Genomic DNA, 17330 nt, shown 5'->3' on the forward strand with positions numbered 1-17330 from the left:
ATACACTAATGAGCACAATTGACATATTACCAATGTTAATAAATGTAAAGGAGTGACCATGATTGGGCCAGATCTCATCAACTTAACTGAGTGACCAATAATATCCTAAACACGCAAGTCATTCACGGTTAGCCTGCTACAGTAAAGCTTAACATAGCGTTCAATGTTAATCCTTTTAAATTATATTTTACTCAAGTTTTTATAAATGCATTGATGCATCAATTTGATTTGTCTGTATTGTATTTCAGTTTTATGAACTCATTAAAAACTAGTACTTGTTCATTATATATTAGTAAATATTCCAATGTACCATTCTAATACAAATGAATAATCGATTTAAAACTGAAAAACGAAATGTAAAAATAAAAACATACCTTTCACTTTAAAATGGCATGATGCCTGAGGAAAGTGGTTTCCCCTTGTATATTACAGTCCATTATAGCCATTTATAAAGCAACATAGTGATGCTGGTGATCAGTGTTACTGTAATGATGATATATAACAAGAACCTTTCGAAACCTTTTTGGAAAAAGAAATTCAACATTTCGAAACATAAAAAAAAAAAATACATTTACTTTTTATTTACACCAACAATTGGTTGGTGTTAAATTTAAAGGTGTTAAAGTTTTCTAACCTTTAGAAACTTTCTTACTACAGCCACACCAATAATTGTGTGAAACAAGCGATAAAATGAAGTTTTCTATTGTGTATGTATTAACATTGAAATTCAGACGTTGCTCTGTCATCTGTTCTGCTCCTGCGCACCTGTGGGCTAACGTCATCTGACGTTTCACAGCAGAATACAGGAAGTGAAATTGCAGTTGTTTTTGTCCGATTGAAAGCGAGTTTCCCTCTTCTCCGATCTGTTGTCGTTTATTGCGGGCTGAAATGGCGACTTTTATTTCGGTCCCGTTGAAAAAGTCTTCTGAAGTCGATCTTGTTAAACCACTTTCAAAATTTGTCACGGCTACATACCCAGCTGGTGAGGATCAAGCTGAATATCTTCGGTCTGTAGAGGAGTTGAACAAGCTCCGCAAGAGTGCTCTGGGGAGGCCGCTTGACAAACACGAGAGCTCGCTGGAGATCCTCCTGAGGTGAGACATCTTCCCAACTTCGACGCAATGGGAGCTGTGTAGCGTTGGTTGCTAACGCTAGCATGACATACTTTTAATCTGTGCGGAAATACATCTAGCCGCACCCTGGTTTGTATGATTAGCTAGTCTAGCTACCTACAACTAGCTCGTTTGCTCGCTAGCTAGGTTTTAAGTTTCGTGTATATGTCTAGTTTCCAACATTATTTATACCAGCTTTACGTGGTACTGTTGTCGAATTGTCAATGTGTATTAATAGTTGGCAGTGAGGAATATACTTTAGGCCCATGTCAACCTCCTTTGTTTACTAGCTGCCAATTTACAGTAGCTACATATCCAGCGGACTGACGGATGTCATCACATTTTCATCCTAGCTCAAGTCATCGTGTGATACAAACACAACTTAAAATGTATTATATTGGCGAAATCTTTTGGACTTTGTACTTTTAGTAACATTTTGAGTTAAATATTGAAAAGGGTTAGAATCGAACCCTGTCTAATTGAAATTTGTAAGTGGTTTCAAAGAAGTTAAGGCCATTGAACAGATGTTTGTGATTTTAACTGACTTGGGGGTCAAACAAAACTCAGATTAGCCAGGATGGTGTCAGAATGTTTTGCATAGTGGATCATGGAGGAAATGGGGATGCAATTTGGTTAACAAATTTGGCCGAGCTGTGTTGCTCAATTTTACCCATGTTGGAACTTTGGGGGACTGTGTAAAACAGGGCCCAGTCCTTGGGAACTTGCTAACTATTAAAATGAATAATGAGCTGACAATCCTTTATGATCGGGGTATTGATTCCAATCAATTACCACGTAAGAATGATAGCAGTCCATGAAAAAAACCAAAACAAAACTCGGGTAATATTTCTAAAGATGTGTCTGCAGATTTACGAGAGCTATGACCACCTTGCCCCCTGGGTGCATCATGCCCTCATCAGTTACATACCTGTTCTATTCATCTAGGTAGTGGTGACGTGAATAACAGGTAGACTTTGCTCTGGCTTTCAGCCTAATACATAACAGACCGGTGTTTGCTTGTTGAGCATTGTGAATAGGCAGCTAGGCCTACTCATTGTATGATTGTTTAACTTCTACTTAGTTTCATTGCAGCGCGCTATTAGCATACCCCCAATATAATAAAGCTGCTGTAGGGAGTGGGCTGGTGAATGCCAGCACGTTAGCATTCTCTGGCTAAATCGTTACATAGCCTACTAGCACCACTTTGCTACTTTGAGTGGGGTGCTGAATGTTAACATTGTACCTCCTTGGCTCTATCCGAGGTCAGCCATGTGCCAGGTTGCTATGGCAACATTCCCCATTCACCCAATGCCTTTTCACAACCCCAGACAGACGGCCATTGTGTCACCTTGGCAACCGCTGTTTTGTTCTGGAAAGTTTCGCCTTTCCTCTCTTTCGCCGTCTGATCTCATGTAGTTGTTAATCCCGATCAGAGGGCTCCCTCAACGAGGCCTATATTCCAGCAAGACTGGGAGGAGCAATGGTTTATTTAATGTAAATAGGGGATTCCTAGTGCTCTGTGTGAGTGGTCACTGACCCAAAATAGAATGTTCCAGATTGAAGCCACCGAAGGAACTGTTTGTGTGGGTGTCTGTGTGTGTGTGTGTGTGTGTGTGACTCCGCACCACTCCCCCTCATGATCGCATTACCACAGCGATGACACACACAGGGAGGTGAATCACATGCCACTGAACCCTGATTGGTCGAACTTCTTCCCTCCTTCTCAGGTACTATGACCAGCTGTGTGCTGTGGAGCCCAAGTTCCCCTTCTCTGAAAACCAGGTAGAGTGTGTGTGTGTGTGTGTGTGTGTGTGCGTACGCATGTGTGTGTTGAGCGTGTTAAGAGTGTGTCATGAGGTAAAATATGCATTTCTCTCGTCTTGCAGCTGTGTTTAACCTTCACATGGAAAGATGCCTTTGATAAAGGATCACTGTTCGGAGGGTCGGTTAAGCTGGGTAAGATTTCTTTCTCTTGATGCATGCGCTGTCACACATGCCTGACAAAGTGATGAGTATGATGATGAGTCATTGAACCGTGTGTTCCTCCACTCAGCGCATGCTTAAAGTATGCAGACACGTGGTGTACTAGGGCTTCAGTAAGAAGGTTTCTCGACCTACGGTCTCGGTCAACAAACGTTTTAACAAATCTCGGTTTACAAAGACGTTTGCAGACCTGTCGAAGAGTAAACATTTGCTGTCTATCAGTTTCATGCCCTTTCTCTGTAAGGAACTCGACTGACGGTTTCTGTGTGTGTGTGTGTGTGTGTGTCACTAGTTTTAAAGGGGATATGTGTTGTCAAGACCATCAATTACATCCTATACAAGGACTGCCTTTTGTATTGATCCACCTTTTCCGTATACCAGTTGATTATCCATTTGTTTACTGTGAAAAACGACTCAGCAGCAGACTATTCTTTTGGAGATGTATTATTCTTGAATCCTACTTCCTGTCTGATGTTACTCTCTCTCTCCACTCGGCTGACGGACCAATGAGCATAAACTCCACATCTTAGTCTGATGTCACAACATTGTTGGAGACTGAACTTTTCTTCCACAATGTGTGTGTGTGTGTCCTAGCTTTGGCCAGTCTTGGCTACGAGAAGACGTGTGTGTTGTTTAATGGAGCTGCCCTGGCTAGTCAGATCGCTTCCGAACAGAACCTGGACAGCGACGAAGGATTGAAGGCTGCCGCAAAATACTACCAGGTACTACTTTGAGAAATCAATACTACCAGGAAGTATTTTGAGCAAATAAGGTGCTAATCAGATACTGCAAACCTTTTTCATCTCTCTCATTTTCTCTCTCTCTCTCTCTCTCTCTCTCCATTTATTTCTGTCTTTCTATCCACCCCAACTTGTCCCTGTCAAGCTGGCCAGTGGAGCGTTTGGCCACATCAAGGACACGGTGCTGTCGGCTCTGAACAGGGAGCCCACCATGGACATCTCCCCTGAGACTGTCGGAACCCTGAGCCTCATCATGCTAGCCCAGGCTCAGGAGGTCTTCTTCCTGAAAGCCACGTCAGGTACACACACACACACACACACACACACTCCCTCCTTTCTCACTGCTTATGTTGCACCAGATGAGGGCCTTGAACTCCTTTCCAGGAAAGCCAGATTGACATCAAAATAAGAAAACATTTGAGGAATACAACCCCTGTAACTTTGAGTGTTTTAGTTTGGAATCTAACCTTGGCGACTGTCTTTACTGTGCAGATAAGATGAAAGACGCCATTATTGCTAAGCTGGCCAATCAGGCGGCAGATTTCTATGGAGATGCCTTCAAGCAGTGCCAGTACAAAGAGAATCTCCCTAAGGTACGTGGCCAGTCAGCAGTGGGTCAATCTAATCCTGCAGGCACATCCCTGGCATCAGCAGGGCAATCCATTAGTGTATGAAACAGAATTGGGAGGTTTTGTGTGTGTGTGTGTGTGGGATTGAGTGGTTCACTGTGTGAGTATATTTCTGTGCATTTGTGGATGTGTGTGCACTCTCTGTCCTGAATGGTCCATTTCTGGGTACTTTTCAGCATGTTTGGGTTCAAACTGCTTGGGTAGCTCTCTGACTGGATCTCCACCACCTTTTAACTTCAGACTGGTCTCTCACAGCTCAATAACTGTCACTCAAACTGTATGAAATCTTGCTGACCTGTCGTAGTGCATGACTGATAACTGAGCAGACATACAGCCACATATCCCAAACGGTGAAGGTCCAGGGATAGAAACAGTGTTTCTCTGTAGGCAGAGCAAAGTCCTGGATGGCTCAAGACACTAAGCATCCCTAATTGTTTTGTGGTGGTTTGTGTATGTGTGTATCGCTGTCGTGTGGAGGACACTTGGTCCATGCATCGTCTGCTAAGTGGAGAACACGTGAACTCAATTCAATTTAAAGTTTTCTTTTAGTTGTTTTCCCCCTAACACCCAACTACAAACACACACACACACACGCTAATCAGCACCTAAACCTGGGACTTGCACAGTCTTGCGGCGGCCATGAATAAACATGGGGCTTGTTAATATGCCGATGTGTGGGTGTCGGGGGCCTGCCCCGATGAGAAACAGAAGCCTGATTTAGCCTTCCTGTCACAGGCAGACAGAACTGCTGTCTTTAGTCTGTCTCCATAGAAAACTGTGATGTGCCGGAGTCGGCCAGAGAGGGAGAGTGTGTGGGAGGATGCCCTGGCATAGCCGTCTCCTCAGTCCCAGCTGCCTCCACACACCTGTCTGAATAAGGACCAGGTCTGATGACCTGCTGCCCACGTACTGTCACACCTCTGGGGAGGACGTTGACACTGGCTCCCAGACAGAACTCCCCCCCCCCCCCATGGTTTCAGCTGGGAGGCTGGCCAACAGTGGTTCAGTAAGAGCAGATGAGGAGAGAGAATCACGGAAGAGTACTGAGATCGTCAGCCCAACTCCAGGAGAAACTTTGAATGAAGGTTGAGCGAATGTTGCTGGAAGGTTAATCACTCATGGCCTGTTCTGTTTTTTCTCCTGTTATCCTCCTCCTCCTCCTCTGCATCCCTCGTGATGGTGGTGTGCGTGTGCGTGCGCGTGTGTGCGCGGCTGTTCCCGACCGCTTGTGCCTGTTTGTGACTGGCTTTTGTGACGTGGGTGCCGTGTTCGTGGTTCGATATCGCTGGTGTGTCTGTGTCCGTGCTGTTCCGTGGTTTGCCCTTCCGGTGCGTGTGCGTGTGTGTTGCTCTGTGGTTGCCTCTCCCTGGTCAGTATTTTTATTTTCAGGAGGTACTGCCAGTGCTGGCTGCCAAGCACTGCATCATGCAGGCCAATGCTGAGCTGCACCAAAGCATCCTGGCCAAGCAGAAGAAGCGCTTCGGAGAGGAAATCGCACGTCTGCAGGTACACAGCATGACATCACAGCATGACATCACAGCCCGATAACCTGAAGCTGCTGAATTCCACCAAGCTGCTCACCTTGAACTAACTACAGAAAACAAATACCAAAAAAAAAGGATTTACTACCTCTGAATCTTATCCCACCTCCATATTTTGGTGAAGTACTTATATGTGGCATGGTAAAATGCCTGTTTGTTTCCTGTTTGTCCCTTGGAAGAAAAACACTTAGAAATCTCTACCTTGATCACTTACTCTTCCTTCATGACCCTGTAATCCTCCATGTTTTTTTTCTTCTCCCTCCTCGTTCATCTGCCCATCGTCCGGTCTGTCCGGCAGCACGCGGCAGAGCTGGTGAAGACGGTGGCGTCGCGCTACGACGAGTACGTGAGCGTCAAGGACCTGAGTGATAAGATCAACCGCGCCCTGACCGCCGCCAAGAAAGACAACGACTTCATCTACCACGACCGTGTCCCCGAGGTCAAAGACCTGGAGCACATCGGCAAGGCTGCGCTGGTCAAGTCCACCGCCATCGCCCCCCCGCTCAGCCAGAAGTTCACCGGTGAGGAACCACACACACACACACACTCACACACACACAGCTTGTTTACTAGAGGACCACTAGGGTACGGATAAACAATCAATGCCTGGACACTGGGTGACACCTACAAATGTCTCAACAGTTGTAACACTTTCTTGCAAGTTTTGAAACACTAGTGAATGCAGATGTGTGTGTGTGTGTGTTTGTGTGTTTTCAGACCTGTTTGAGAAGATGGTTCCCATGGCGGTGCAGCAGTCTATGAGTATTTATAGCCAGAGGAAGGCTGAGACTGTCAATAGACTGGTGGGCACCATGAGAGAGGCCACCAACCTCTGCAACGGGTACGTGTGTGTGTGTGTGTGTGTGTGTTTGTACACGAGGTAAAACCTTTCCGTGCGTGTGAAAGGTAACATGTCATTGGATCCCGTGTTGGTCATCAGTGTGCTGGCGTCTCTGAACCTGCCGGCGGCTCTGGAGGACCTGTCCGGTGATTCTGTCCCACAATCCATCCTGGAGAAGGCTCGCGCCATCGTGCAGCAAGGCGGGTTGCAGAGCATAGAGCAGCTGATCAGAGATCTGCCTGAACTGCTGACACGCAACCGGGAAATACTGGATGAGGTACGCACTCCCACACACACACACACACACACACCGCTGGATCTGGAGCAGAAGTGTGTGTGGTGTGATCGGTGGTAAATGTGTGTGTGTGTGTTGGTCTATTAGTCTCTGAAGATGCTGGACAATGAGGAGACCACAGACAGCGAGCTGAGGACCAAGTTCAACCAACGTTGGAACAGAACTCCCTCTGGAGATCTCTACAAGCCCCTGAGAGCAGGTAGGCACACGCATACACACACACACACACACACATGTGCTTACACACACACACGCATGCACACACACACGCATGCACACACACTCTGTAAGCAGTTACAGAAAGCCTGTGACTCACACCACATTAAAAGGCTGTATTGACAAACCTTGAAAACGTATATTTTGACTGTAATATATCTCTCTGTTTCTCTCCTTCCTTCCCTCTGTTTGTGTTTCACCCTGTGGTCCCTCCAGAGGGGGGGAACTTCCGCAGTGTGTTGGACAAGGCTGTGCAGGCCGACCAGGTGGTGAGGGAGCGTTACAACACACACTGCCAGATGATCGCTCTGCTGTGTAAACCTGAGGCTGAGCTTACTGCCGCCATCCCCTCCGCCAACCCTGCCAAGACCCTGCAGGGCAGCGAGGTGTGTGTGTGTGTGTTAGTGAGAGTGTGGATCAACTGAGTAGGTGTTCGGGTGAACAGATTAGCGTGTGTGTGTGTATTAAATCTGTATATATTTATAACACGTGTGTGTGTTTGTGTGTGTGTTTGTCTGTGTCTGTGTGTGTGTGTGTGTCTTCTAGGTGGTGAACGTGCTGAGGTCTCAGCTCACCCAGCTGGAGGAGGTCAAGAAGGAGCGGGAGGGACTGGAGGCCGAGATCAAGGCGGTGACCTTTGACATGACCTCCTGCTTCCTGTCGGCACTGGCACAGGACGGGGCACTCAACGAGGAGCAGCTGTCACTCAGCCAGCTCGACCAATCATACGGAGCCTACAACCAGAGGGTGCAGGCCAGCCTACGGAGCCAGGAGGAGCTGCTGGGATGCGTGCAGGTGGGCGAGCGGGACAGAGAGAGGGAGAGAGGGAACAGGAACAGACCACACATACTGACTCTTAACTTCCCCTCTCTCTTTCTCTCTCTCTCTCTTCCCCTCTCCCCCTCTCTCCCCCCATCTCTCTCCACTAGACATCCCACCAGGAGTTCAGCAGTCTGAAACAGTCCAACTCCGAGGCTAACGACCGCGAGGAGGTGTTGAAGAAGCTGGCCTCTGCCCACGACAGCTACGTGGAGATCAGCAACAACCTGCGCGAGGGCACCAAGGTAACTGTTTCCCGGGGAAACGCAGAAAGGGTTACCAGGGCGTTGCCAAGAAGCTCAGCGGAACAGTCTAACTATGCTTCTCTTCCTCCCTTTTTGATTTATTTCTTTCCCCCTCTCTCTCTCTCTGCAGTTCTATAATGACCTGACAGAGATCCTTCTCAAGTTCCAAAACAAGTGCAGTGACATCGTCTTCGCTCGCAAAACAGAACGTGACGAGCTGCTCAAGTACGTGTGGGTTCTGACCACCACCGTGTCTGCTTGGGTCCAGAGGCTGAAACTCAGCCAAACTGATTTGGGGACATTGTATTTTAGATGAGTTGGATGTTGCAAAGCATTACCTTTATCATAGTGACTGATAATGTGGTTGTCGTGGTAACCCAGGGAGCTGCAGCAGAACATTGCCAAGGAGCCAAGCGCCCCTTCCTTCAACGTCCCCGCCTACCAGAGTAACCCCGCCCCCACTCCCGCCGGCCCCACCGCTGCTCCCAGGACCGTCTTCGTGAGTAGCCAATCACAACTCGACTAAGAAATGTCAACCAGGAAGTTGGTGTTGTGTTGAGTCTGTCATTTATGCTTAAACTCTATTTACTGTCTCTCTGTCTGTCTGTTTGTCTCTCTCTCTCTCTCTACCTTTCTACTAAGGCCGAGCAGCAGCCTGAAGTCAAGCCCCAGCCCCCAGCCAGACCCCCTCCCCCCTCTTTCACACCCCAGGCTGCTGCACCCGGCAACCCCCCGCCCAACCTTCCCGTTTCCGGTAACCCCCCGCCCATGGCCCCGCCCTCCCAGGCCCAGGGACCGCCCTACCCCACCTACCAAGGCTACCCAGGGTGAGTGCTCTGGCAGGACGGGAACCAGCTCCTGTTCAGCCCTGCTAATCACCTCAGGGTCAGGGAACGCTACTTCGGTTGGTTCCATATTTGCTCTCTAATACTCATCTTCTCTCTTTTCTTCTCTGTGTGTGCAGGTACTACCAGATGGGTGTGGGCTATAACCCTTTCGCTGGCTACAACCAGTACAACATACCCTACATGCCCTACCAGGCTGCACCAGGACAAGCGGGCTATCCTGCAGCTCCACCCAACCAGCAGCACCCCTACCCCTACCCCCAGCAACCTCCCCAACAGCAGCCCTACTACCCCCAGCAATAAGCCCCCGTCTCACCTCCACCCCCTCCAGCTCCCACTGGAGCAGACGCGCTACCCCCAGCAATAACTGTCAACTCCTCCTTCTCCTCCTCCTCTCTCTCTCCCCCCTGCATCCCTCTCTCATCCCTCGCACTTCTCCTCCTCCCTGCATCCCTCTCTTCTCTCCTCCTTCTCTTCCTATCCTGCTGATGGCAACCAAACTGTGGGAGGGGAGGAACTGCGTCTTGGCAGCACTGCACTTCTTCCTAACACTCCTCCTCCTCCCCTCCTGTTCTCAAACTTTGGTTCTCTTAACCTCTCTGTCTCAGTTTATCCCTTTACTCACTCTGCACTTGTTTTAAGAAAAGAAATCTTTTTTTTTTTTTTTTACCAGTCCTCCTCCCGTCTTTTGTTTGTTTAGTTTGTCTGTCCCTTCCACTCTCGTCTTTGTGAGCTAACCCTGTTTTTCCGCATAAAGTTATCGAATCATTTAGCTAATTCTTTATTTAAATTCAAGCTCTGGCGCGTGTTCTAATGTGACTCCTCGTTTGTGCTGAATGGCTGTAGAACACTAGGGGAGTCGCCCCGGGGCCAGGAGAAGGCATGTCCCTTCACCGCTGTGGCACGTGTCATTTGGGAATGGGGAAGAGGGGGGGGGGGGAGGGGTTGGTCACGGAAGGGAGAGCATGTCCATATCATCGTTTAAATTCCCCCAAGCGCCACCCACTACTATATCTCCTATATCCTATTTTTGTAATGAATACTGATGCATCACTGACGTGTAAGCCAATAGAAACGCTCGGTAGGTTTTCTAATGTAGACAGACCACTGAGGGATGCCCTCCTTCTCTCTCTGTCTGTCTGTCTCTGTCTCAACCAGGGAATGTTGGTATATTTCTGTTTTACAATCAGAGGCTGTACATGGCTGTAGATGTGGGAGACCAGGTTATATTAAATATGAATATAAATGACTCTGTATGTGGTTAACCAAACACTGTGTGCTCTTTTGTGTTTCTTTGGTTCTAATGTGATTAAAAAAAACCTCTGTATGTTAGCCAGGTATTGGTAGTCTTTTTTGGAGTCTATCTTCAGGGTTCACATTTGACATTTTGTTGATGTTAGCAGTCAGTGATTCACCGTGACGTAGTGCATACAAAGAGAACAGGAGAAGAAGAGCTTTCAGAAGTGTAGTCCGTGTCAAAGAATGGTCTATTCAGTAGCCGCATCAGAAAGTAACCACCATCTCAGCTACCAAGCACAAAATAGTGAGTGTTTCTCAATACTGGTCGTATGCCCCCCTGCCCTGCAGGTTTGGGATATTTAGCAGCTTCAACACCCCTGATTCAAATGAATGGGTCATTATCAGGCTGCTGCTGAGCTTGATAATGACCCATTCATTTGAATCAGGTGTGTTGAAAGAGGGGAAACGTGTAAAACATGGAGGACAAAGGACCAGGACTGAGAGAGGCTGCTGTTATGTATAATGAGCTCATGCAATGCATGAGCAAAATCAATGACATCATCAATGCAACATCAAACCCTTCTGTGGGTTCAGGGGTTTGACTTTTTATAATAAGAAACCTCTTTCATATGTAGAACCACAAACAGGTGTGTGTGTGTGTGTGTGTAGTTACAAAGAGCAGCCAGGAGGTGGCAGTCACACCGCTGTCAGAGTTTCATTCCTGAGTTAGTTTACCCCTTCATCCAATCAGTGATGGGAGTTATTCCATTACACCAATCAGACACCTTCTTAACCTTTCAAACTCTAGGGTGGTCCCATTTAAATTATATGCAAATCATGTTTTGAAGGGTCATGATCTCATCCAATCATATCTCCCTGCGGGTGATTCTTCAGACAGATCTCATCGTCTGATATTTATTCAGTGTCAGGAGACTAATACGTCTGGAAACAGAAGACTGCTACACCTCGTTTCATTTCCCTATGTCATCACCTCTTCTTCTTTTATCCTGCCTCCCAGTTTTCCTTCCTCTGTCCAAAGTCTCTTTTTTTGGCTGTAGATGATGCGTCTCTTTTTGGGGTCTCCTTCTGATGAAGCGGGAGAGAAATTGCACAGATTTAACCAGATTAACACCCCGCCTTCCCTGACAGCTGGAACAAACTAGCAGACCTTCTCTCTCTCTGCCTGTCTTTCTCTCTCTCTCTCTCTCTCTCTCTCTTTGTATCTCTCTCTCCCTCTCTCTCTCCCTCTCTCTCTCTCTCTCTGTGCTTGCCTTCATATCATGTTCTGTCAATGACAATCGAAGCACAAGATGTCGAACACGTTTTTTTTTTCCGTAAGCGTGAAGAAACATCACAAGTCTGTCATTCTAACAACACCCAACGCGCCACCAGAGAAGTGTTACTTTTTAATTGTCGAGGAGGAAATAAAGGTGGCAAACAGCGGGCTGTGACAGGTGTGCCTCCTTAATTACCCAGTATGCTGCAAATGACTCACACACCGCACACTCACAGATTACCACAGTTCTAAGACCTTCTATTTGTGTCATTAAAACCGTTTATGGTATATAAGCCAGCTTCTGGCTGGTTCTCCATCTCTCTCCATCTCTATCACTCTCCGTATCTCCTGTCACCTATTCTCTGGTACACTATGTCCTCAGTGTGTGGGAGGAGGAATAGAATAAGTTTAAGGAGATGCTGAAGGGGAAGTGGTGTGTGTGTGTGTGCGTGTGTGTGCGTGCGCGTGTGCGTGTGGTGCAACAGGAAGCTGACTGTTCTAGCCAACCTGTGTGGGTGAGAGAAGGGGGGCTTGGGGAAGTTTTTCAAACAAACATTGATTTCTTGCTTGTTACTGTAATTTGTTCAACACAACTGTGGTCTTCCTTCGTAATCAGAACTAAGGATAGCAGCATAGCCTGTAGCATCAGAGTGGGTTAAGCCCTCAGATATGATAAGTGACTCTCTGTCACCACTGCGATTGATACTAGAGATGTGAGAGAGCGTATGTATGTCTTGCTGGGAAGACTGACGTGAGCAGTGCCACCTGCTGCTGTAGGACCAGGGCCAGCCATCCACACACAGGCAGCAGAGGTCAAAACAGTCTCTTCTTTCTCTCTAACGGTGTCGATGATGCGATTTGCTCTACGCTCCACTGAAGCTATTCTCGGACTCTCGTTCACCATCCCACTGTTCCTTCCCCCCCCGCTCTCCCCCCCCTCTCTCTCTCTCCCTCTCCCCCCTCTCCCTTTCTCTCTCTCTCTCTCTCTCTCTCTCTGTCTCTCTCCCTCTCCCCCCCTCTCCCTTTCTCTCTCTCTCTCTCTCTCTCTCTCTCTCTCTCTCTCTCTCTCTCTGTCTCTCTCCTTCTCCCCTCCCCCCCTCTCTCTCTCTCTCTCCCTCTCCCCCTCTCTCTCTCTCTCTCTCTCTCTCTCTCTCTCTCTCTCTCTCTCTCTCTCTCTCTCTGTCTCTCTCCTTCTCCCCCCCCCTCTCTCTCTCTCCCCATTTATCTCCCTTGTAAATCCTCTCCTCACATTCTCTGTTACCCAGCTCTCTTCACCCTCCATATCTCTCTTCACCCTCCTTCTGTTACCTCCCTTCCCTCTCTTTACCTCTCCATCCTCTCTATGAGTCATCAGACGGAGATGTTACTGTGAGAAAAGAGCAGACACACTTGGACTGTACCACAACATTGCAACACCTGTCTGTGTGACTGTGCGTGTGACTGTGTGTGTGTGTGTGTGTGAGAGAGACTGGCTGTGTGTAACTGTGAGTGAGTGCTGTAAAGTGTGCAGCTGCCTTAGAGTGCACAGGAGAGCATTGAATTGTTGAGATGGAGAACATGTCCCTCTCTTACCGTAACCGCAAACACCAGAATAATGTTCTGGTCCATATATGGTTTTAAGAATGCATGTGTGTGAGTGTGTACATGTGTGTGTGTGTGTGTGTGTGTGTGTGTGTGTGTGTGCGTGCGTGCTTGTGTGCGTGTGTGTTTGTGCATGACTGTGTCCGCTCCACACTTGCTCTGTGTCTACTTCCAGCTCTGCAGAGTTGTTCTGGCACATATAGATTGGTTGTTTTGATCTTTGGCAGGAAATGAGATGGTCGGTCTCATCACCTGTGTGACCCCAATCACAGAGCTGCTGTAATGATCTGAGCTCTCAGATCTGATAACCTCCTGATCACTGCAGGCATCCTCTGAACTGATCGATAGCAGCCATCACTCAACCTCTATTACTGCCAAGATGAGTTAAGTTGTGTGCATGTGTGTGTCAGTCAGTGTGTGTTTGTCTCTTCATATCTAATTTTCAGAGCACCTGTTGTTGAGACCTTGTTTCCCCCTCTGTGTTACTCGTGGTGTTTTCTGAAGGTCTGAATTCAGCTGTGTTGTAACTGTTATCATTCTTCATTTGTTGATACTGAGAGTACTGGTGAAAAATCAAGGTTCTAAACCATTTTTTGTTGTGGTGTTTTTTTTGTGTGGTGTTGGAATTGAAAAGGGTTTGGTCACATTCAGGAAGTGTGGTATTGTGGTATTGTTCTTTTAATTAGGCTATTATACACTGTGGGAGGCACAGCCCATAATAAGATAATTTAAAATGGATATCTAAGCGAGTATCCATAGAGACCGTTGCTATGGCAGCGAGAAATCTCATCTCATTAAGAACAAATAAATGTAGCTGTGCAACTCATATGGTCATGACTTCCTCAGCTGAGAGGATTGTCTAACATACAGAGAATAACTGTGTGTGTGTGTTATGGATGACCTGTCAATCATTTTTTGAGTGGCAGCTAGGGGTCCCTAGTTGGAGCCGTAGTCCAAAAGGAGAACATTTGGGTGTGTGTGTGTGTGTGTGAACTCCCCTCGGAGTTCCTTCAGAGTCAGGAATAAACAGAAGGAAAGATAAACATGGAGAACAAAGATGGTGGAAGAGAGGAGAGAAAGGAGGAGGGTTTGCTTAAAAGAAAAGAAGATGGAGAGTTAAAGAGATGAACCATGTTGTCAAACATCCGTTACCAGCCACTTAACCCACAAAACCTCTAACCCTGTGGTGGTTATAACAGGTGTTCTCCTAGCTACTGCATGCAAACACACTCACACACACAAACAAACACACACACTCACACACACAAACAAACACACACACTCACACACACAAACAAACACACACACACACAAACAAACACACACTCACACACACAAACAAACACACACACAAACAAACACACACACACACAAACAAACACACACACACACACAAACAAACACACACACACACACACAAACACACCGGGGGCTGTATCCCATTGGTTCTGTGTGTTTCTAAGCTGAGTGGGAGACTCCCAGGGTACAGCATGCTCTCCACGGGCCAGGGCCTTCCTGCAGCAGCCCGGGTTCCCAGGCCCATTGCCGCATGTCCTCCCCTTTCTTTCTCCCTGTCTACCTTGAATTGTCTCGATCCAACAAAGCAGAGAAAGTGCGTTTCAAAAAGGAGATTGAGAATGCATATCCCATTGTCCTTTTGCAAAATAAAATGGTAGTTAAGGAGACTTTCAAATACTGCACTGATGCTCGTCATCAGCGTCCAAAGCATCTGAAGGGTTTTTGTCACCCCTCATGAAAAGCTAATATAGATCCGTTGATATTCATGCTACTCAACTTATGAAGATTTTACTCGATAACACACACGATCTAGGAACAATGACACAAGTTCTAATGAAGCAATACTTGGCATTCTCCCTGAGTCATTCCTGTAAAAGACTGTCCAAGGACTATCTAACTGTAACTGATGTAACAAGCTGAGTCAAATAAACGCACGCGCGCGCGCACGCACACAGCTGTGCTTGGATATATTTTATGTAAGAGGGCAACCATGGGCTATTTCTGTGCCCTGCAATGGGAAATAAGCGCCACACAGTCTCTTCAATGCTTTCTAAACCACCCGTCAAGCAGGTGTCTAGTGTAATGTACTGTATGCCTGTGTGCGTGAGAGAGAGAGACTCATTATAAAGACACTCCTATTAAGTGCGCGTGCGTTTGAGTATGTGGGCGTGGGTGGAGAGGAAGAAAGAGGAGGGAGAGAGAAAGCCAGAGATGGAGAGAGAGGGGGAGAGATATAGAGAGAGAAAGAGAGAGAGAGAGGGGGGGATAGAGAGAGAGAGAGAGAGAGAGAGAGAGAGAGAGAGAGAGAGAGAGAGAGAGGGGGGAGATAGAGAGAGAGAGAGAGGGGGGGGGGGATAGAGAGAGAGAGAGAGAGAGAGAGAGAGAGAGAGAGAGAGAGAGAGACAGCGATATCTAAATAGAGAGGCTGCTAAGTGCGCTGACACCGACAGTGAAAAGAAAGCATTGCGCGGGGAACAAGGACTCTACAAAACGAACAACATACGGAACCGTCCAGAAGCATTCAATCTTGACGAGGACGCCGTAACATATACAAGCTGATCCGTCACCTGGAGGTAAATTAATGCATTGAAAATATATGATGTTGGTGTTTGTGTGTTGTCTCAATGAGAGGTATAGGCTACTCGCCGTATAGGCTACTGTTGAATATACAGTATTAAATTCTGACAACTATGTTTGTGTCAGTTGGATGTATTCAAGCAATCGCTAAAATAGCATTCCTCTTTCGTGTATTGCCAGTTTTCCACTTTGGATTGAGTTTATAGATTGGGATATTACGGCTCCAGAGTTGACAAACAATGCCGGTGTTCTGGCTACATGTCTTTGTCTTGCTTTAGTGATCCTGTCCAATACCTATACTTGGTCTTTGTTGTAAATGACTTCGTGCAGTACCCTGTACTGTGTGCGTCTGTACAGTGTGTTGCCACCACCGCGGTGGCCCAGTGCGGCTGACAGCGTGATGAAGTCCACGAGCAGGAGGTCCTCAATCGTTGTAAAAATAGCGCGAGTGTCAGCTTCGCCAGGAGAATGCAATGCGCTCTGACGCACACAAACATACAGACATACAGACATACAGACAGGCAAACACAGGTCAGACAAGCCACCACCACTCCGCGCTTACCAACATCAACATACAGTAAAATATCCTTCCAATTGACTCTAGTTCTTAGGATTCAATGACTCTTTTCTTTTTGAACCATGATAGGACGCACTAGTTTGATTTACATACGCGTGCCTGTTGATAGTATACATAATTGAACTGGCTAGATATTACACAGCTTTTGACTTATTCCAGACTTGAAGCATTCTAGGGCAGCAGATGGATGATGATGATGATGATCCTGGTGCGCGCTGTCCCAGCTTCCCGCTGCCATCCGTCATGCGCTAATGAGCGTGTCGCAGCTTTCTCTCTCGAGTGGCGCTTCTTTTGCAGCTCTAACCTCATCTGAAATCCCGTTTACATGGTCGACTACATACAAATCAAACGCCGTGGCTTCGCTCTGCTGCTTCAGATCTTCTCTCTCGGTCTCTCCCTCTCTCATCTTTACATCTCTGTCACTTGTTATTTCTCAGACCCTCTCTCTCTCCACCTCTCCCGCACACTGTTTATTCATGCCATTTACCCACCAGCCACTCTCTACTCTTTTTTTGCAGTTCTCTCCATCCATCTCTCTTCTGCCCCTCTCTACAGCTCAGTAGCCTCCTCCTATCTCCGCATCTCTCTTTCCTCCCTGTTTATTTCTCCCAAGGGAACTAAATCTGTCTGGTCTGGTGTCCTACCAATTACAAATGTCAGACATTAAACCTCTTCAAAGTTCCGTTGTAAACAATGTAACCCGTAAACCCACTGCCCCCTGGGACCAGACTGACAGAAGTAAATGTCCTCTACAGCCAATGTTTGTTAACCAGTATACCACGCCAGTCATTTCTCC

General features: G+C 47.1%; 2 protein-coding genes across 6 annotated transcripts in view; both read left to right on the forward strand.

The window, feature by feature from the left end:
• Positions 1 to 782: 782 nt before the first annotated feature.
• On the forward strand, positions 783 to 10598 carry pdcd6ip (programmed cell death 6 interacting protein). 3 transcript variants are annotated; one of them, XM_084696664.1, is made up of 18 exons: positions 783 to 1094; positions 2840 to 2894; positions 2999 to 3068; positions 3690 to 3817; positions 3981 to 4134; positions 4328 to 4428; positions 5839 to 5970; positions 6304 to 6526; positions 6723 to 6846; positions 6946 to 7123; positions 7229 to 7340; positions 7574 to 7743; positions 7904 to 8152; positions 8287 to 8421; positions 8552 to 8646; positions 8803 to 8920; positions 9064 to 9248; positions 9386 to 10598. In XM_084696664.1, exons 1-18 carry the CDS (start codon positions 889 to 891, stop codon positions 9567 to 9569), a joined length of 2619 nt encoding a protein of 872 aa, XP_084552790.1. In that variant the 5' UTR covers positions 783 to 888; the 3' UTR covers positions 9570 to 10598. The 3 variants fall into 3 exon arrangements, with proteins under 3 accessions (XP_084552790.1, XP_084552791.1, XP_084552793.1); XM_084696665.1 differs by having other exon boundaries at positions 9073 to 9248; XM_084696667.1 differs by having other exon boundaries at positions 5854 to 5970.
• Positions 10599 to 15757: 5159 nt separating this feature from the next.
• Positions 15758 to 17330, forward strand: part of arpp21 (cAMP-regulated phosphoprotein, 21) — an 8260-nt gene continuing 6687 nt past the window's right edge. The window contains exon 1 of one of the 3 annotated variants that reach the window (XR_014753358.1): positions 15758 to 15953. The gene's annotated coding sequence lies outside the window, so the exon portion shown is untranslated. The remainder of the gene's footprint in view (positions 15954 to 17330) is intronic. The other 2 variants (XM_084697159.1, XM_084697160.1) reach the window with 2 other exon arrangements.

This window comes from Hypomesus nipponensis, chromosome 4, assembly GCF_054491055.1.
Source record: "Hypomesus nipponensis isolate SF chromosome 4, ASM5449105v1, whole genome shotgun sequence".
Taxonomy (NCBI): Eukaryota; Metazoa; Chordata; class Actinopteri; order Osmeriformes; family Osmeridae; genus Hypomesus; species Hypomesus nipponensis.

Excerpts from the sequence above, each read along its gene's own strand:
- pdcd6ip (XM_084696664.1), top strand. The coding sequence starts at position 889 with ATGGCGACTTTTATTTCGGTCCCGTTGAAAAAGTCTTCTGAAGTCGAT. Across the intron at positions 3,069-3,689 it reads CGGAGGGTCGGTTAAGCTGG|CTTTGGCCAGTCTTGGCTAC; the intron begins GTAAGATTTCTT and ends TGTGTGTCCTAG. Across the intron at positions 9,249-9,385 it reads ACCTACCAAGGCTACCCAGG|GTACTACCAGATGGGTGTGG; the intron begins GTGAGTGCTCTG and ends CTGTGTGTGCAG.